The following is a 22,078-nucleotide window of genomic DNA, read 5'->3' on the forward strand; positions in this document are numbered from 1 at the left end:
CAGTAATATGTCAGTCAAACAAACTTGTTGTTCATTTACTTATTTTGTGGGAAACGTGAAATTTTCATTGAACACGGGTTCCACTCTAACATTACTAAATTGTCACACATATTAACTGTTAGGCTCCCCACACCTGTCTAAGACTATTATGCAACTGACGGATTGTAATGGACAAGACATTGCCGTCTGCGGAACATGTACTTTGCCTGTCATGTATCACTTGCATACACAAACAGTGACTTTTACAGTGCTACATTCACATGATTGTAAGAACATATTTGGTCTTGATTCTTTTGATTTGTTTGGCTTTAACATTCAGGACAATGTGCTGTCAGTGTCTGCATACAGTGCAAAAGATAATGTAGCTAGCATGCTAAAATAAATCCCAGAGCTCTTTTCTGAAGGTTTAAGCAAAGCTAACAATATTGTTGCACATATTACACTGAAAGACAATGCTCAGCCTAAATTTTGCTGAGCCAGAACTGTTCCTATTGCATTACAGGACAAAGTCACTGCTGAACTTAAGGAATTGCAAGATAACGGAGTTATTGCACCTGTATCAGCTAGTCAATGGGTGAGTCCACTGGTTTTGGCCCCAAAACCTTCAGGTCACATTTACCTCTGTGTTGACATTAAGTCTACAGTCAACCCACAAACTCTAATTGATACTTATCCATTGTCACACCCAGAGGGTCTAATGAACAAATTAGGTGCTGAATGCTACTTTTCAAAAATTGATTTGGGTGACACGTATCTTCAAATACCACTCAATGAAGAATCTCAAAAAGTATCTGTAGTACATAATTACTCATTTTGGATTGATTAAATATTTGTGTTTGCATTTTGGCAGTTCTTCTGCACCTGCCATTTTTCATCAGTATTTGGAACAGCTGACTGCACAAGTGCCAAACTGTTTGAACTATTTGGATGATATTGTCATAGCAGTTCGTACACCTGAAGAACATATTGCAAATTAGTGTGCTTTGTTTTGTGTGTTTTCTAATGCAAGACTGAAGTGTAGACTGGACAAGTATGATTATTTAAACCTCAGGTGCAGTATCTTGGTCATGTTATAAACAGCCAAGGTGTACATCCTCTGCAGTCGCATTTGTTAGCTACACGCGATTTGCCAGTTCCTCACAATATCACAGAATTGCAGTCAGTTTTAGGGAAAATGAATTATTATATTCACTTCATACCAAATGCTGCACAAATTGCAGCTCCATTGCATTGCTTGCAATGCAACAATGTCCCCTTTCCTTGGACAGATGAGTGCAAAGTAGCTTTCCTAAAACTTAAAGACACTTTGCTCAGTGATCAATGCTTAGTTCATTTTGATCTTGAAAAACCAGTTGTATTGCAAGTTGATGCTTCCTCTTAAGGAATCAGTGCTGTGCTTTTGCACAGAATAGGTGATAAAGAGAGACCTTTACTTTCACATCAAAAGTATTGTTCGAACCTCAGTGTAACTATTCACAAATTGAAAAAGAGGTTTTGCCTAATGTGTATGATGGCACCAAATTTCACCACTATTTTTTTGGCAGGAAATTCTACTTAGTAACGGATCACAAGCCTTTGCAGTCCTTGTATCATCTGATGAAACTGGTTCCTGTATGAACTGCCTAAAAATTGCAAAGATGGGCTTTGTTGTTGTCTCAATACTAGTAGGAGATTGCATATCATCCAACAGCTCAACATGGTAATACAGACACGCTTTCACATCTTCCAATTGGCCCTGACACATACTTTTATGCTTCTGCTACATATTGTTGTCACATTGATGCTCAGGATTCTGAATTGCTTCAGTCTTTCCTGATGAACTATAGAAAAATTGCACAGGCTGCAGAAGCTGACCCAGCTTTTAACATTTTACTAAAATACATTTGCACATCTTGGCCTCACTCATTGAATAGCATAAAAAGAACTCTGTAGTGTTCCATTACTTTGCATGCTGGCATAGCCATGCTTGCACATTGGCACAGCCATGCTGTACAGAAAGGTGTAATTCTTGTTCACAATGACAGTGGACAGTCATGCATGTTGATCCCTAAAGCTTCGCAAAAAGAAGTGTTGCATTTACTTCACCAAGGACACTGGAGGATTGTTTAAATGAAACAGTTAGTACATTGACACTGTACTTGGCAGGTTATGGATGCCCAAATAGAACAGACAACGTCACAGCGTCACGTATGTGTGGAAAATCAGTCCACGCTGCCACAAAAAGTCACTACTTGGCCTAAGTTGCAATTGTCATAGCAACATGTGCATGTAGACCTCACAGGACATTTTTGGGACACCCACTGGTTGGTTGTGGTTGACTCACATAGCAAGTTTCCTTTTGTTGTGACCATGCACTTGACAATGTCAGGTAGCACGATTCAGGTGTTGTCTTTGATTTTTTGCCTAGAAAGTTTACTTGAACTAATAGTGTTAGACAATGGCCCTCAGTTCACATCAAATGAATTTGAAACATTTTGTGAATGCAATGGTATACTGCATCTAACTAGTGCACCATTAAATCCACCGTCAACTATTTCTCACCTCATATCGATCGAACCCACGAGACGGACCATTGCCGGTGGAAATGTTTTGTGGCTGCCGCCATTGCACACTGCTCCACCCTCCTCAGCATCCGGCACCAAAAGAAGGCTGCAAGTATCACTTTGCACCACATGACATTGTCTATTATAGGGTTTTTAGTGGCAACAGACAGTGGGCGCGAGGAGAGATTGTCTGTAGACTTGGTGGTCGCATGTTTCTTCTTTCAGGTCCAGATAGTTTGCAGTGCCACCATCAAAATCAAATTTCCCTCTGTCACATATACGATGATTTTCAAATCTCTCTTCCCCCAGATTCATGGGTTCAGAGGACAGCGAGGCCACGACACCATCGGATGACCGCATGGAGACGGAGACTTCACCTCCTCTGCCTCCTCTCATCCTACCGATGAAGCTGGACCCATCCACGCTGCACCAGTTGCTGCCTTCTTCCTCTAGTTCATGGCAGCAGGAGGTGGACATGTACCCTACTGGTCATTTTTTGGGGGACGTTTCCACCAGAGCACAGGCAAGATGGTGGGGTATGGCCGGAAGCTCGATTTTGCCTGCGGCCACAGCTTCCAGCCCATCAAGGTGCAAACACTCCTGCATTCCCCTCCATGGCCGCACTCCATACACAACAATGGTCCATCACTTTGGAGGGGAGGAATGTTCTAGCGTCACCACAAGTGATGGAATGAAGATGCGGAATGCATGAACAGAGAAGTCAGTGAGGAAATGGCTAACGGTGCACGGAACTGGACCATATCGTGCCAAGAGTGACACCTGGAAGAAGTGAATATAAACACCACTCCTGCTAGCCTCGACTGCTCAGATTGGGCCAGTCTGCAACGAAAATTAGTGATATGCTATCAGATTGTCGTGATCCATATTAAGTGCGTACTTGGACTTTGTGTATAGCAAGAACCTTACTGTTTTCGTGTTGCCTGTTGCTAGTGACATTTGCTGTAATCAAAGTTAAGTATTGTCAGTTGCTTTCCAGAAATAAAATTACTAATGCTATTTGATGGAATTGTTGTATAGTATTCCAAGAACACTGCATCCCTTAGGCACCCTATTAGTGATATGAGTGATGAGTGGACAAGACCCCACAGATCCTTCCACATGGTAGATTCTATCCCACTTTCAAAGAGTTGATATTACTATTGCTCATAACTCACTTCTTTTCAAAAGTTTTTGGTATTATTTTAGAGACTATTTTTCTATATTCTATCTGCTGTGTAAGGTGGTTTGAGTGATGAAAGTCTATGTTACTATACTTAACAGAGTCTTCAGCAGGTTTGTTAATGATTGCATAACCTGTCCTGGTAGAACTAGAATCTGAGACCATGGTATCCATGGTAACTATATTTCTAGGACAGTATGAAGTTAATACATCTACAAGTTCATTTTAGCTATGTTGTTGGAGTTTGTATTAATGTTAAGGTCTCCAACTGTAGTAAGGTTATTGGGACCACTTTGCCTAATTATGATATTGAAACTATTGGGAAAATCAATTACATCTGCACAAGGTGGTCTGTATGTTCCTATTAGCTTTTGTTTTACTATGTTCACTCCATGCCCTTTTAGTTGAATTGCAATACCACTTACTTCTAATATCCAATCTTCACCATATTGCCCAATAAATTTAAGTTTCTTAGACAGAATATGTTCGCTCACAAAGATTGCCACACCTCCCACCTTATGCTGTTTCCTACAATAACTGTTCACCATTACATAACTATCTAGTTTATAATAGTTAATTTCATTACATTTTAGGTCATGTTCAATTAATACTAACATTTGTGGCAGATGCTCCTTTACAAGTACCTGTAGTACACTGAGTTTCTTCCTAAGATACTGCACATTCAGATGTATCATGCTAAGTGCTGCCTGGGTTTCCTCTCTGTTTATGCATCTGTGGATGTTGATAATGGAACCAAGATTATCTTTGCTGTTGTACTTATCTTCTACATGTGTAATTACAGAGTTCACAGGGTTCACTTATACCTGGTTTGCCTGATTAATCACTGCTGCAATGCATATTTTCTCTAAACAAGCTTCGGGAAAATAACCTAGTGCTATTGCTTCCTTATCATTGGTGAATGGGGGACAGAGAACTTTTATTTCATTCACTAATTTTCATTTTCCCTTCCTGTCCATGTGTAGTCCATGCTGGGTGTGTTCATCTCAGTTTGTTTTGCTAACAGCTATTAATTTTACATAGTTTTTGTGCACTGAATTGTGAGTTTCTATTTACCTATTAACACAAAACCACTTTGAAAGGTCATATTGTACTACTACATTTGTTAGAATAACATTGGTGTGGTGTCTTTGTGGTAATAAATTTCTGTAACTTCTCAGTGCTGATTTGCTTTTATTTCTGTATACGTCACTGGCACCGCCTATAATCACAAAGCAGTTGTCTTTCTTGCATTTGTTTGTTTCCATGGTTATGTTGTCTACCACAGAATGAAATGCAGATCCAGGTCTGAGTTTAGCAAATGCTGAATAACCTAAGTTCATATTCTCGCGAAGGGAAACAGAGAGGCTTTTTCTGTGGCTATCAGCATAAATTAGGAGTTTTTACATTTTTCGTTTGTTTTTCTTGGCATTTAAACATTTATGTTTAGAGCTTCATTGGATGTCTTGTTGTGTGTTGTTTTGCCTGGGCTAGTAGTTGCTTCACAGTCTCAATCTTGGGCTGGGTTCTTGGACAGTACAGGAGAAGTTGTGAGACTTGCATTTTCTACTTGCTTGTGCATTTTCTTCAATAAATCCTGTTTCTGCTGTGATGAATGGATGCTGTTAGCTTCACTCTCATTGGTATTATTGGCGCAAAATTTTTCTTACACATTATTCTTTTCAAGTGAAGGGCTGACTACAGATAACAATGGTTCTGTTTAACCTAGGCCATAAAATTCATTAGTTTTCATTATTCATATGAATAAAATGAGCTTCAGATAACATACCTGGTCTTTGAGACCCCAGGATGAATGTTTCTGTGGTAGAGTACGATAGGCCCAGTCGCTTTCAGACTGGGATCCCTGAAGTAAAGGAGCTGCAAGTGGTACAGATGAAAGCCAGTTTGGTACACCACCTGCCTCTATGAGTAGGACTGAAGCATGTGACTCAGAGCTCAGACGTGAAGCTAGCACACAACCCGCTGTTCCTGCACCCACTGCAGTGACACAAAAGAGGGTGCATATCATACATTAATACACCAATTACCACTCTTACTCTTTCTCTCTCTCTCTCTCTCTCTCTCTCTCTCTATAGCAACCGGAAAAAGATAATTAACAGGTGTGATCAAATTACCCTGCACTAGGAAATTAGTTCTGTCCAATTGAAAGGACAAACTGTAGTCAAAAGCTAATACTAGTACTGTAAGGTCCTGGATTTTGGTATCAGTAAAGTAAAATATATTTACTACACATGTTAAACAAAACACCCAAAGAATAAAACAAAAATGACCTGCAGCATTACATCATGTGAGAAAAACTGTTGTTTTTTTAAGTGAATTTATGGTCTATTTTATAATATATTGGTCTTAAACTAGATAAATAATACTAACACTTGAAAATCACATTACAGACCATGCAAAAACTCACATTCCAAGTCAGTCAGAATTGAATGACTCAATACACTATCTAGGATTAACCAGTTAAAATGCAGAGATGTTAATTCCAAGATTGCTTGTCGGATGAAAACAGCAAGATACTTAAATTCAAATGGAATCACATATTACTTCAGTACTTCATGTTCATGTATTAATTGTGATATTGCCATTGCTTTGGTAGTGAGGTTTACATAAAATCAAAACAATTGACAACTTTTCATCAATAGTTCTTGTAGGTGTTCATTCAAGAGAATTAAAAAAGTATTATCAGAGGATGTAAAACCTTCTTTGGATACTAAATTATGAGAAACAACAGTAATATGTTATACACTGAACGTGCCAGGTACGATAGTTACCCAGGTTTCCTTTTCTTACAGAAAAGTTGTGGTTAGTCATTAAAGTGTGAATTTTAACCACTTGAGGGTCATCTTCTCAGCTGTGTATAGACAACTAGAGCTCATTACACATTTCACCTAAGCACTTTATATTTCTTTTGTAGGACAAAATTAGCTTCACAACAGCAACTAAGGTAAATATCAAAAGAGAAATTTTCATTGAACCTCACGTGAAAAAGCTAATACACCCTGTCGAAGTGTTTCATAGATTCTTAAAAAGAAAATGCAGAGTACAGAATTACCAACAAGTGGTTATGTTTTTCTTGACCTTTTCCATTACGTTATATGGGGAATTTTGATATGTGCAGCTTCTAAGTAAACATTTTCAAATGCTTCATTGTTTTTTTCAATTCAAATCTTTTTGTCTTCTGGTAAACCCTTTCTACATGAGCCTTTTAGTTGTATTTACAACAGCTGTGTTTGACATTAAGTTCTCACTGGAGTGGCCTGAAGACTACAGGGTACCTAAAACATCACAATTTTTCCCAGAAAGTAACAGTTCCACAGCTTTATCATTTGTTTATTTTTATTTTGTTATTTTTTTATCACTGCTTGTTTTATGGTCATTGCCTCATTCTCAAATGTTCCTGTGTAAAAACAATACACAAGATACAAATTTTGGCGATTACGTTAAAAGATCTACACTGTCATTAATTTATGTGATAGATAATAGTACTCTTTTGATTCAAAGCATAAAATACCATGTAGGTTACAGATAGCTAAGTAACACATTAAGCAAATAACTATACTTTTCTTAAGAATGAAACTGGCATGATGAAATTGAAGGAATAAGGGTAATAAGCCATATTATCTAAATAAAATGTTGAATCAAAATATGTTGTTATGAGTAGCGCTTATCTCATAGACATCTGTTTGATACAACTGTAAAAACCAGAGACTACATCTTCTATCTAATAAGGAGAGGTCATGATGTTGGGATCACAGATTTACTTCAGAGTTTGTACAGCTTTAGTAGACCATTAAAACAACATAATGTGCAAGTAGTAAGGTGCACTACACTGGAAATTTGCTGAAAATCATGAGAGAAGTCTTATATGTCTATTAAGTGGCTTATGTATCTGTGAGTAGGTGCCAGATGTTAGAGTTCATGGTAGCCAAATGATCAGCGTTCAAGCTTCTTAACATGAACGTGTACGAAGTAACAGTTCGACTCCCGCTCAAATTTACTTTTTAATCTATACTATCAGAAGAAAGAAAAATGTTTCAAAATGTCAACAGGGTGTGTTTTCCCTTACAAATTCTGAACACTCCCTGTAAATGTGGGATAACTGCATTCATTCAATGTAGTAGATCCTGTTTCAATTTATGTTTTCCATATCTGTATGACAAATACCATCTTGCAACCTGTGATGTCAAGAGCACATCCAACAAGTAATTATACATTACTCTTGTGGTCTTGCACATTTTGACACACTATATTACTGAATTACATCATTTGCAACATTATTTATTGATGTTTAGATTAGGTTAGATTAGAATCGGTTTTCGTTACACAGACCCAAAAAATGAGATGATGCTCATAAGTGTGGAACATGTCAGAATGTATAACATAAAAACAAAAAAAACATTTGAATATAATACTTTCTACCCTGATCATTTGTCAGGAGATTACCAAACTAGATGAATAAAATACAGTAAACTGGAACAGCTAATATTTACAGAATTAATACGCTATCAGAATGAAACATTGTTATGCATTATTAATAAATTTATCACACACAAAATAACTAATCTCGACTGTTGCGACAAAGTGCTATCAAAACTGAAATCTAACAAACATTTTTACTTAAGCTGGCTTAACAGTCTCTGTTAAGATATTGATCTATAGAGTAGGAGCAGTTGCCTATCAAAAAGTCTTTCAAACTGGTTGCTGGCAATCTATTGAAAATGTGTGTTCCTGAATATTGGACCCCTTTTTGAACCGAGGTAAGTGATTTTAGGTCTTTATGTAGATTGTTCTTATTCCTAGTATTGATACTATGTATTGAGCTATTGATTGGAAATAGAGACGTATTACTTGCAACAAATTTCATTCAGGAATAAATATACTGAGAAGCAGTGGTTAGAATACAAAGTTCCTTGAACAGGTTTCTACATGATGTTCTTGAATTTACACCACAAATGATTCTTATTATACACTTTTGCATACTAAAAACTTTTGCTCGGTTTGATGAGTTACCCCAGGATATGATCCCGTATGACATAATAGAATGAAAGTAAGCAAGCATGTAAATTTTTTTTATATCTCCCACATCTGACATCATTCTCACTGCAAATACAGACTTATTTAGGTGCTTAAGCAATTCTGTGGTATGACTTCCCAAGTGAATTCATTATTGAGATGTAATCCCGGAAATTTAACACTGTCAACCTCTTCAATCTGCATGTCTTCATATGTTATACACATGCTGGAAGGAAATCTCTTACAGGTTATGAACTGCATATAATGGGTCTTTTCAAAGTTTAATGACAGTGAATTAGCTTTAAGCTGTTTACTAGCGTCAGTGAAAATTTAATTTGCTGCCATTTCTAAATCTACACTTGACTTGCTACTTATTGCAATGTTTGTATCATCTGCAAACAAAACTAACTTAGCATCTTGCAGTGTAACAGACGAGAGGACATTAATGTACAAAAGGGAAAAGGAATGGACCCAAGATGGGCCCTTGAGGAACATCACATGTAATTAACTCCCAGTCAGATGGAAACTGATTGCTTACTGATCAGGTATTTCGCAATGACACCCTTTGTTTCCCATTAGTTAGTTAAGGCTCAAACCATTTCACAGCACTGCCAGTGACACTGTAATATTTTGATTTACTTAAGAGAATGGCATGGTTCACACAGTCAAAGGCTTTTCATAGGTCACTAAAAATGCCAGTAGCCTCTAATTTATTATCTAATGAATTAAGTACATTCTCACTGTACATTTAAATAGATTTCTCTATATCAGAAACCTTAAGAAATCCAAACTGTGACTTTGACAATATATAATTTACAGTCAGATACTTAAGGAGATACTTGAACACAACCTTTCCAAATATTTTTGAGAAAGCCAGCAAAAGTGAAATTGGTCAACAGTTTGATGGCATCTCTTTATCCCACTTCTTCTAAAGAGGCTTAACTTCAGCATATTTTAGCCAGTCTGGAAATGTTCCACTGATGAGAGATTGCTTACACAAATAACTTAAGATAGAGCACAGTTCTCATGAGCACTCTTTGGTTAACTTTGCTGATATGTTATCGTACTCACTAGAATACTTAGATTTTAAGGATTTTATGAAGGAAGCTATTTCTTTGGGACATGTGTCATTTCCAGTTTATTTAAGTTATTTTTCAAGACTGGTCTTAGATATTCCATTGTGTTATTCACCAAACCAGATAACCCCAAGCTGTCAGTAACAGAAATGAAGTACTTGTTTAAGAGGTTTGCAACACTGCATGCACTTGTTACGAAACTCTCTTTTATTTTTAAAGCTATATGTTCCTCTTCCTTTTTGGTCCTACCTATCTGTCTTCACTATATCCCATACAGTTTTTATTTTTTTGCCTGATATGATTATCTTCTTCTCATAATAAAGCTGCTTTGATTTCTGGATTACTTGCTACAATATTTTACAGTATTTTTTGTAATGCATTACAATGCAACATCAGAGCTGTTTCTAGATAGTAGATGCAGTCTTCTTATTGTCCCAAATGATATCTTTATTCTTTGTGTAGTCAATGGTATTCTTTTTACTTATGTGTGATTTGAGTTACCTTTAGAGGAAAACAATTTTCAAAAGTGGAGGTAACTTTATTAATGAATGCTTTGTATTTTCCATTTGAGACAGAAGTATTGTAAACATCTATCGAGTTCAACATTTAACACAAGATGCTGTGTGTCATGATCAGATAGCCCATTTACTATTGGTTTTGTGGTATGACTTTTTTCTCTAGATTTGTTTGACTTGGGCTTTCCAAGCCTGTCCCTCATCCTTCAAAATTTAATTAAAAAGAGTAAATAGATGAATAACATGAAATTCACTACGACTTCATGAAAATGCACATAGGTATTTTTCCATTATATTGTCTCTTTATGTCATATAAAGTAGATAACATGAACAGTGATAAAAAATTATAGATTAAAAAACTTGTGTTAGCAGGATTTGTACTGTTTCCTCATTTACGACCCTCTTGGTATGTGCAATCACTAACCACTTGACCACAATGAGATCTTACAGCCCGGAACTTTGCGTAGATACATCAGTTACATAATAGCTGTGTAATACTTATGTTGCAATTTTCTAGGAATTGCCAGAGTAGTGCACCCTATTACTTGTACATTATGTTGTTTTAATGGCCTACTAAGGGTGTACACAGTTTGAAATAAATCCATGATCCCAACATCATGGCCTCCACTTGTAAGCTTAATATCAAGTATAAGGCAGGACTGCATGGAAAGCAGCATGGTTTAATGCAATTTAAGGCTGTCTAGTTTAACAGCTATTTAAAAAGCCATGATTGTATAATACTAACACTAATTATTCAGAGACGAATGGAAAAACTGGTATAAGCCAACAATGGGGAAGATCAGTTTGTGCTATGGTAAAGTCTAGGAATATGCAACAAAATACTGACTCTTTGACATCTTAGAAGATAGACTGAAGAAATGCAAATCTACATTTATAGCATTTGTATGTTTATAGAAATCTTGTGATAATGTTTACTGAAATACACACTTCAGAAATTTGAATGTAGCGAGGATAAAATATAGGGAGTGAAAAGTTATCTACTGTTTATATAGCAATCAGACTGTAGTTATAAGAGTTGAAGGATGTGAAAGAATGGCAGAAGCTGAGAAGGAAGTGAGATAGGGTAGTAACATATCACTGATGTTATTCAGTCTTTACACTGAGCAAGCAGAACAGGAAGTCAAAGAGAAATTCAGACACAAAATTAAGGTCCGGGGAGAAGAAAGTTTAAGCCTTACCAGTGACAATGTAGTTCTGTCAAAATTGGAAAAAGACTTGGATGTGTTGTGTAGATGAGTATTATGAGCACTTGTACTGTGTAGTTTTGTTATTGTGTTGTTGGGGTGAAAGGAAGGGAGAGGGTGAAACCTGGTGCTAGCACATAGCCCACTTCTCTTCAATGGCACCCGGAGCTCACTGAGCTCTATGTCCCCAACTGACAGATGGATCATCATCAACAGTGTCACATTCCCTCACTTCGTAAGATACCTCACTTCATGACACCCTGTGAAGAAGTTTAGAATTTAATTGTGGGCAATGATGCAAATATTGGTGATCAGTAACTTTATGCAGCCATCTCTCCTCCCCTTGCCTTCCAAATACTGGTAGTGAAAATTTTTCCACCACGAGGATTCATACCATCTTACCTATGAGCTGAGCATTACTGCATAGTCATTCTTTATCTATCTCTGCTATAGAGGTGAGTTTATGTGTCATGTAAAATAGGAAATTATTGTTTTCCAAAGGAACTGGGATTTCTGTGTCTGTTCATAATATGTATAAACAACAGAGCAATACATGATATCAAATGATAAAAAGAGATTTGACACCTGAGGAAAGAGTGTAACTCAGAGCAGCCATCACCAGGCTTACACAATTCATAATATAAAGGAATATGGTTAATAGCAAAGGGGAAAAACTGTAATGTTTGATAGATGCTAAAAATACCATAATTAGTTTAAAAAGCGGAAGGTTGTGTGGGATGAGTTAGAAAGAAATAAATTAAAATTTTGTGACCAAAATATATTGTAAATGAACTGAAGGATCAAAACTCTGAGTTATATCACTTTAAAAATCTCAGAGAAATGACAGTGGGCAAACTCACAGTCAATGAAAGACGAGTTGAGAAAAGACTGAGAAACTATTTGTGGCATCTAAAAACCAGTACTGGTATGGGGAATTGTTGGAATGTGGATGCATGTAATCTGCTAAACAAATTCTGTCCACAAAAATGTACCTTTGGTCTTTACCTCAGCAGAATGTTGTTATGCTTCTTACTGAAATATTTTTCTGAATATTTTTAAAAAAAACTGAGAGTAATGTAGTTTCTCTCAGCATTTGTGGATCATGTGTATGAAAATTACTACATTAAAATGCCTGTTAGTAGCCACACTGTTTATTTACAAGTTGCTTCAAGGTGACATAACATCTCTGCTAAATTTGGGAAACAAAGCAATGATGAAATTTAAACTATCACATCTCAAGTGATCATTTAAGAATACATTCTGTAATAAACCATAAAAGAAAATTCTATAAGATTCTTTTACTATCAAGTAGCCATGATGGGCACTGTGGAGGTTTTCAGCCAGACTATGTGAACAAAACAGTGTGTACAGTTAAACTATGTGATTTATAATGTAGAGGAAGAGTCAAAAGGCTCAGTAAAACATAACTGTGTCATAATATTAAGGGGCAAAAACAGAAAAAGAGTAATAGAAGAGAATCTATATACTTCAACAATGCACTTACCAATTTGTTCTGAAAAACTACACACACAGAAGTTATCAATACAGTACTTTTCTCTTCTTACATTTATTATTTTTATTTTATTTATTTATTTTTTGTGAGAGCTTACAGAAGAAAGTTTAAGGGTTAGCACACTGTGGACAAAGAGGTCACAAGAAATGAAACAAAATCTCCTTTTTAGAGGAGGCATCCCAGCATACCTTAAGCATTTTAAAGAAGCCACAGAAAACCTAAATATGAATGAGGATTTGAAATGTCATATTCCCAAATGCAAGGTCAGTGTCTTACAGCCAGCTGTACCATCTTGTTCACTGTGGATAATGTAGTGGTTGAACAAAAAATTAAGCTTCTCATCAATTTAAGCGTGCTTCACCATAGGAAAAACAACCAAAAAGAATATAATAAACTTCAAAAAGCACCCAAGGTAAGCAATGCTATATTTTTCCAGTTGTCCACCATAATGTTCAGTCTATAAGAAATAAAGTACAATGACCATAAGATAATTTGTTGGTTTGCATTATGGCAAATTCATGTAGAGGGTCTGAAATAATATATATTGCTTTTAAGTCATGCAGCCTACGATGCAATTGTTCCAGAATCACGATGAGAGGTGTTACATCATACATATATATCATGAAAGGGATTGTGCATAAAGCTATAAACTGCATTATTTCATTAACTGAAGAAATACAGTTATTAGCTATAATTATTGTAATAATCAAGTAATACATGAAATCAATTCAAGTAACACAAATGTGGCTTCATTCATAAGCCTCTGAACAACAATGTAAATAAGCATGACTCCACATGTAACAAGACAAAAGAATCATACAGAAGGTGCGACGTAAGTGATACACAGAACAGCTGATGTGGGTGGTAAAAACATAGTGAGAAAGAGTCAGCACTGCTCTACAAATATACAGATGCAGGTCACTGGGAGACAACATGGCAGAGACCGTGCCACGTGCACACTTCCTACAGGTGGCCTCTAGTGGCTGGCCCTTACTGATACAGTTGGTGGTTGATTTAAGTACACATGCACAGTGACACTACACTCAGTGCACTCACACTTGAGCACACTAGTAGCAGGATGCAGCACACCTCTAAATCATCCGAAGAGGGCACCCTGAAACACATATGAATAGTGACCACAGCCGACAATGGCACACACTGGAGAATGTAAGGAAACTGGGAAAATACATGCACAACCAAGGGGCATTAGGAATTTGAGAAGGGACTGGGAAACTCTGCATGAATTCATTCCCATGGCTGGTGTGGAGCATCTACATCTACATCTACATCCATACTCCGCAAGCCACCTGACGGTGTGTGACGGAGGGTACCCTGAGTACCTCTACCGGTTCTCCCTTCTATTCCAGTCTCGTATTGTTCGTGGAAAGAAGGACTGTCGGTATGCTACTGTGTGGGCTCTAATCTCTCTGATTTTATCCTCATGGTCTCTTCGTGAGATATAAGTAGGAGGGAGCAATATATTGCTTGACTCTTCGGTGAAGGTATCTTCTTGAAAGTTTAACAAAAGCCCGTACCGAGCTACTGAGCATCTCTCCTGCAGAGTCTTCCACTGGAGTTTATCTATCATCTCCGTAACGCTTTCGCGATTACTAAATGATCCTGTAATGAAGCGCACATGCCAGGGGTACAGCGACATCCTGGGAGCTGCCTGTTCTCAGGAACACTGCTCACAACCTTATGCTGTAACATGGTGAGAATGACTACTCTGGGAGAGAGGTTTGCATGGACAACAACAAAACACCATTGAAAGCGGAGAGGAAATACCATAAGTCTGAGTTCTGACCCATTGGTTCATCTGGCCATTTGAATAAACCAAACATCATGGCAACAAACTGGGTCAGTGGCAACAGTAGCTGCTATTCATGCACTAATAATTGGGAAACCCTTCACTGCAATTTGCATTTCAGTATCATGATGGAAGGAAAGCAATTCTTCATGATCAAAGTTGGGATCAGGAACCCCAGGAAGGCAGAACAAGGCATCCACATTGACATAGCAAGACAAGAACAGTGCCCATTGTTGGAGTTGGTGTGCTGCTTTGTCAGGCAAGGAAGTTTGAGGATTGAACAAGGAAACCAAGAGTATATGGTCAGTAATAAGGTGAAACTTGGAGCCATACAAAAATCATGAAATTTCTGGACAGCGTAGACTATGGGAAGAGTCTCTTTTGCCACCTGAGAGTAACGCTGCTGGGGCAGAGTGAGAGATTTATAGGCAAAAGTAACAAGTCATTCAGAGCCATCAGCATATTGGTGTGCTAGGACAGTGCTGAGGCTGTACTGTGAGGCATCAGTTGCCAAAACTATGAGCTGATCCACAGAGAACATAGCTAAACAAGGGGTTGAGAGCAGTCTGGCTTTCAACATTTGAAAAGCACACTCATAATCCTGGCTCCAGCGAAAAGGTACATTATTGCATAACAAGGCATGCAACAGGTGGGCCAATGTGGCTGCCTATGGCAGGAATTCATGGTAGTCAGCTATCTTTTCTAGGAAGGCCTGAAACTCCATCGCGGATGAGGGACGAGAAATAGATGTAGCAGAGGAGATGAGATCTGGCAGAGGGCAAATCCCATCCCATGAGACCTTGAACAACAAATAAATATAGGTGGTTGAAAAAACTGACATTTTGTGAGGTTACAGTGTAAGACTGCAGACTGCAAGACAAAAAACAAAGTCCACAATTTTTTTAAGTGATCAGCTGACAAGGAGCCCATGGCAATAGTATTATCCAGATAATTAATGCAACCCAGGGCAGGTATAGTCTGTTGCTCAAAAAAATCACTGTAAAATAGCATCAATGCTAGCCACATAAGAAGAAGACACAAAAATACTGGTAGAGACCAAAAGGAGCTCAATTCAATTCAATTCAGTTTGTTGTTACAAATTTTAGACCAGTTATCTGGAAACTCTAAACAAGTTGTACATGTTCGTTAATCATGGTGACATACAATGTTTTATATTGTGTATGTAATAGTAAATCATTTTAACAGCAGCCATTAGGAATATTAATGTAGAAGTAAAACAGAACATTTGAAAAATAAGATTCAGTTAAAAAATAACATAAAATAAAGGGAATTAACCCAAGCTCGAAGTGACAATACCAGAGAAAGAAAGTTGCTACTCACCATATAGCGCAGATGCTGAGTCGCGATAGGCACAACAAAAAGATTCACACAATTATAGCTTTCGGCTATTAAGGCCTTTGTCAGCAGTAGACACATATACACACATGCACACACACTCATGCAAACACAACTTGCACACACGTCTGCAGTGTCAGAGAGCTGAAACCACACTGCGAGCAGCAGCACCTGTGCATGATGGGAGTGGTGACTGGGTGGGGGTAAGGAGGAGGCTGTGGTGGGGAGGGGGAGGGGTAGTATGGTGGGAGTGGCGGACAGTGAAGTGTTGCAGTTTAGACGGAGGGCAGGAGAGAAGGTGCAGAGGGGGGAGGGGATAAGTAGCAGAAAGGAGAGGAATAAAAAGAAGAAATAAAAAGAAATGTAAAGACTGGGTGTGGCAGTGAAATGATGGCTGTGAAGTGCTGGAATGGGAACAGGGAGGGGGCTGGATGTGTGAGGACAGTGACTAATGAAGGTTGAGGCCAGAAGGGTTACGGGAATGTAGGATGTATTGCAGGGAAAGTTACCACCTCCACAATTCAGAAAAGCTGGTGTTGGGGGGAAGGATCCATATGGCACAGGTTGTGAGATGAGGGATGTCATGTTTGGCAGCATGTTGAGCAACAAGGTGGTCCACTTGTTTTTTGGCCACAGTTTGTCAGCAGCCGTTCACGCGGACAGACAGCTTGTTGGCTGTCATGCCTACATAGAATGCAGCATAGTGGTTGCAGCTTAGCTTGTAAATCACATGACTGGTTTCACAGGTAGCCCTGCCTTTGGTGGGATAGGTGATGTTAGTGACCGGACTGGAGTAGGTGGTGGTAGGAGGATGTATGGGACAGGTCTTGCATCTAGGTCTATTACAGGGGTACGAGCCATGAGGTAAGGGACTGGGAGCAGGGGTTGTGTAAGGATGGACAAGTATATTGTGTAGGTTCGGTGGATGGTGGAATACCATGGTAAGAGGGGTGGGAAGGATAGAAGGATAATGGGCAGGACATTTCTCATTTCAGGGCATGATGAGAGGTAATCAAAACCCCAGCGGAAAATGTAATTCAGTTGCTCCAGTCCTGGATGGTACTGAGTTACGAGGGAAATGCCCCTCTGTAGCCGGGCTGTGGGATTTTGGGAGGTGGTGGGAGACTGGAAAGATAAGGCACAGGAGATTTGTTTTTGTACAAAGATGGGAGGATAATTACAGTCAGAGAAGGCTTTGGTGAGACTCTCAGTATATTTTGAGAGAGACTGCTCATCACTGCAGATGTGATGACCACGGGTGGCTAGGCTGTATGGAAGGGACTTCTTGATATGGAATGGGTGGCAGCTGTTGAAGTGGATGTATTGTTGGTGGTTAGCAGGTTTGATATCGATGGAGGTACTGATGTAGCTGTCTCTGAGGTGAAAGTCAACATCTTGGAAGGTGTCTTGTTGGGTTGAGTAGGACCAGGTGAAGCAAATGGAGGAAAAGTTGAGGTTCTGTGGGAATGTGAATAAGGTGTCCTCACCTTCAATCCAGATAGCAAAGATGTCATCAAGTCAATAACTTCCATCTTACATTACTAGATATGTTACTGGCAGCCTCAGAAGAAGTCCAGGTTTGCTGACTATCTACAACTATATCTACTTCTAATCCTATTGTTGCTACACTATTCTACATCACCCACACTGGTATGTGCATTGTGAATGTCTCAGCAATCCTCATGAGGAAATGCTTTCTTGTGACTTGCTGACTTTATTTTGATATTCAGAGTGTCAACTTGATCTTATAGACTGGAAGTTAAGCAGTTGCCTTTTAGATGTCCAATAAGCTATCATATTAACTTTATTCCACAAATTTGGTCACTTACAATTGCTGGCAGATCACAGTCTAATTGTCTGCAGTCTCTTTCTATCTAAAAAAAAAAAGTGGGCATCTGAGAACGACCTGATCAGCAGAACCTTCCTCTCCACATTCACAGGTTGGTGTGTTGGTACATCCCACTGAATGCAGATGTTTGGGATATGGCCCATGGTGCACCACACCTTGAGTATGGGCAATGTTGCACAGTTTGAACCTGTCCCTGATGCTTGGGAATATGCTGTAAATACATCTTGCAGTGCTCCTGGTGTCCCAGTCAGACTGCCATTAATCAAATGTTCAGGATCGTAAATGTCTTTTATCAGTAAAATGCATTCCTCTGATCTCATATACACAATCATATTGCTAATGCCATTACCAATTCAGCACTGCCTTGCAATGTACCAAAGTATCCATCAGACATACCCAAGGATCACAAGTAAATCCTCTGCAGGTGGCGTGTGAAAGGTGCTGGTGAGCCTCAGAAGTATGTTCCACTGAATTCTTCACAGTATTGTTTTGTAGTTGCCTAGTCTAAGGCGATGCACCCAGACACTGGCAGCAAAGCCCACAATGGCACTGAAGATAGCTTGGTGGTATGACCGCACCACATGCAACACTAATTTATGGTCAGCAGTACCAGCACAGGAAATCTTATGCATAACTTTGGCTGCATTCTGAATAAATAATTGTATGTGTTCTAGAAAGTTTCTTTTCTCATCTAGAAGAATGTCTAAATATGTATAAACAGTGCTGCATTTTGCAGGTATTTTCAAGCCCCGGGGAAGGATTTCTGACAAGAGAAAGTCTTCCCTTCAGAAGTATGTATGTGGTTTTATGAACAGCTATAGTAAGCTTGTTGCTATTGTGCCAATGCTGCATCTGAGGAAGCACATCATTTGCGTTTTCCTCAAGTATCAAACTGGAGTCTGCAGACACAACTACTAAGATGTCATCTGCATATGTGACAACACCTTCAGTAGCATCCCAGTCTAACAGATGTAATAGGTGTACAATACTAAGACCACATAACAGTGGCCTTGAGGACAGTCCTTGGTAACCTTTCTGATTACCACATTGTGCCCTGTAGGCCATTGAATGCTATGTCCACTACAATAATCTACAAAGCTCTTATACAGACATTTGGGGACCATGAGAGATCTCAAAGGCATACGAACACTGCTGGCCACCGAAGACTGTCAATCATGAGTACAACTGCATACTTTGTTGTCAAATTTTCTACAATTCAAAAGCAGTATTAACTGCACCATCTATACACTTCCCTTTTCTGAATCCATATTGACACTGATTTAGACCCAAGAGCTTCCTGCGCACCTGCTACCAGTTACACAGTAGATGTTCCTTAATGAAATTTTTACCCTGCAGCAGGGTGTGTGCTGTTATGAAACTTGCCGACAGATTAAAACTGTGTGCTAGACCAAGACTTGAACTCGGGACCGAGTTGAAGTCTCAGTCTAGCACACAGTTTTTATCTGCCAGGAAGTTCCAGATCAGTGCACATTCAATTGTAGAGTGAAAATTTCATTATGGAAACATCCCCCAGGCTGTGGCAAAGCCATGTCTCTGCGATACCCTTTCTTCCAGGGGTGCTAGTTCTGAAAGTTTCGCAGGAGAGTTGCTGTGAAGTTTAGAAGGTAGGAGATGAGGTACTGGTTCCTTGTAAATGGACTCTCACTGAATTTTGATAAGACACAGTACATACAGTTCCGTACAGGGAATGGTATGACGCCATTAATAAATATAGACCTTAATCAGAAGCATATAGCTAAGGTAGAAGATTCCAAATTTTTAGGTGTGTCCATTGATGAGAGATTAAATTGGAAGAAACACATTGATGATCTGCTGAAATGTTTGAGTTCAGCTACTTATGCAATAAGGGTCATTGCAAATTTTGGTGATAAACATCTTAGTAAATTAGCTTACTACGCCTATTTTCACTCATTGCTTTCATATGGCATCATATTTTGGGGGAATTCATCACTGAGGAATAAAGTATTTATTGCACAAAAGCGTGTAATCAGAATAATAGCTGGAGTCCACCCAAGATCATCCTGCAGACATTTATTTAAGGATCTAGGGATATTCACAGTAGCTTCTCAGTATATATACTCTCTTATGAAATTTGTTATTAACAACCAAACCCAATTCAAAAGTAATAGCAGTGTGCATAACTACAATACTAGGAGAAAGGATGATCTTCACTATTCAAGATTAAATCTAACTTTGGCACAGAAAGGGGTGAATTATACTGGCACTAAAGTCTTTGGTCACTTACCAAATAGTATCAAAAGTCTGACAGATAACCAACAAGTATTTAAGAAGAAATTAAAAGAATTTCTGAATGACAACTCCTTCTACTCCATAGAGGAATTTTTATATATAAATTAAGAAAAAAAAAAGAAAGAAAAAAAAATATTTAAAAAATAAAAAAAATAAAAATAAAAAATAAAGAAAAACAAAAAACACAAAAAAATAAATTTGTTATATTAACTTAAATATGTTGTTAAATTAACCTAATTATGTCATGTATTAGAAAATTCGACTCGTTCCACATCATTACGAAATATCGTATTCATGATCCATGGAACTAGTATTAATCTAATCTAATCTAATCTAATGAGTCATGCTTGGGTAGAGCACTTTCCCACAAAAGGCAAAGTTCCTATGTTTGAGCTGTGATGAAGTAAGCTGGGATATTTTTTACTTCCCCTCTTGTTTTGTCATCTGCCTCCTCAAAATTCATTTTTTCACTTTTAACTAATTACCATTGAAATACGTGAGTATAATCTGCATTTTCATAAAAGAGAAACGTTGGCCCTCAGTTTTAAAGATTTCAACAGCAGGTCTAATTTTGTGCTTAGTTTTATGTATGTAATAGATTTTTAAATTTATTTTGAATATTACTAGTTAGTATCTTTTGTTATAGGGTGAAATTAGTAATTGTTTCATAGCTTAAATTCTATTGCTGACTTATAAACAAATATAAATTCTGTACTAATTGTTAACATTTGGAGGAACAACTAATAGTATTCTTAAAGGATATATTTGGCTCTATTCGAAAACATGTTAGCAAAGCCAGCTCTATTATTGTGGTGATATCAAAGGGCCCGGTTTTTGGTCACAAGACACTCAGTCCATAGCCAAGTTTCAGACAAGAATCCCGTATAGGTTAGATCAACAACAATGCATCAACTTAACTGTGAAATATGTGTTACAGCAATAGTCCATGTGTTAAAACAATGACAGTGTCCGTTCAATTTATTTGAAGAACTGTGAAATGTGTGGTTAGGTTTTTACTGCTCGTAGATGTTCAACAGTAAACTATTGTAGCAGTATGTAGATGTTTGCCTGCAACCTATTAATGAGACTTATCAAAAGTTAAATAATAGAGCACTGGCCATATAACTGTGTATTTTTGGGGGGTTGTGAAGAGTGATAGTAAAGAACTATGAAATGCAAATATGCACCTGTTGGTTACATCATTTAAAGTAGTCACTGCTCTACTTCCACCACCACTTTTTCAGCCAGTGTATCAATTCAGTACGTCAACAATGAGGACAATAAACAAAGAAATAAAGCAGATGAATGTCACTTATGATGCCCAGGGTGAGGACTATTGTAATTGGGCACAATAGTTTAAAACTTGCAAACTTTCAACAGTGAACTCGAGTGGTTTACAGTACAGTTTTAATGAAGGAGACACAACAGCCAATCAGCACATGAGTTCCATGGCCACAGTAGGACAGCTGTCAGTCAGCAAATGGGTACTATCAAAGCAGCCACTGAGTACAGGAGCAACCAATCAGCATGCAGGTGGACACAGAGGTAAACAAGACACCTCGCCGAGAGAATTACAACTTCCAGCAGACGACAAATTGAGATGACAACTGAAGCAGCAGCAGAGCAGCAGGAGGTGAGTGAATAAGAATAAGGTAATTTCATAGCAAAAACCATTTTACATTAAGTGATACATAATGAGTGGCCTTAACAAATGAGACAGTGTGACTGAGAA

General features: G+C 38.1%; 1 protein-coding gene across 4 annotated transcripts in view; it reads right to left on the reverse strand.

Moving 5' to 3' along the window:
* The window catches only part of LOC124722032 (neither inactivation nor afterpotential protein G-like), a 271,109-nt gene that overhangs the window by 237,730 nt on the left and 11,301 nt on the right, over positions 1–22,078 (reverse strand). For all 4 annotated transcript variants that reach the window (XM_047247220.1, XM_047247222.1, XM_047247221.1 and 1 more), the window contains exon 3: positions 5,510–5,718. In XM_047247220.1, coding sequence (XP_047103176.1) covers positions 5,510–5,718 — 209 coding nt within the window. The remainder of the gene's footprint in view (positions 1–5,509; positions 5,719–22,078) is intronic.

The sequence above is a fragment of the Schistocerca piceifrons genome, chromosome X, assembly GCF_021461385.2.
Source record: "Schistocerca piceifrons isolate TAMUIC-IGC-003096 chromosome X, iqSchPice1.1, whole genome shotgun sequence".
Lineage (NCBI taxonomy): Eukaryota > Metazoa > Arthropoda > Insecta > Orthoptera > Acrididae > Schistocerca > Schistocerca piceifrons.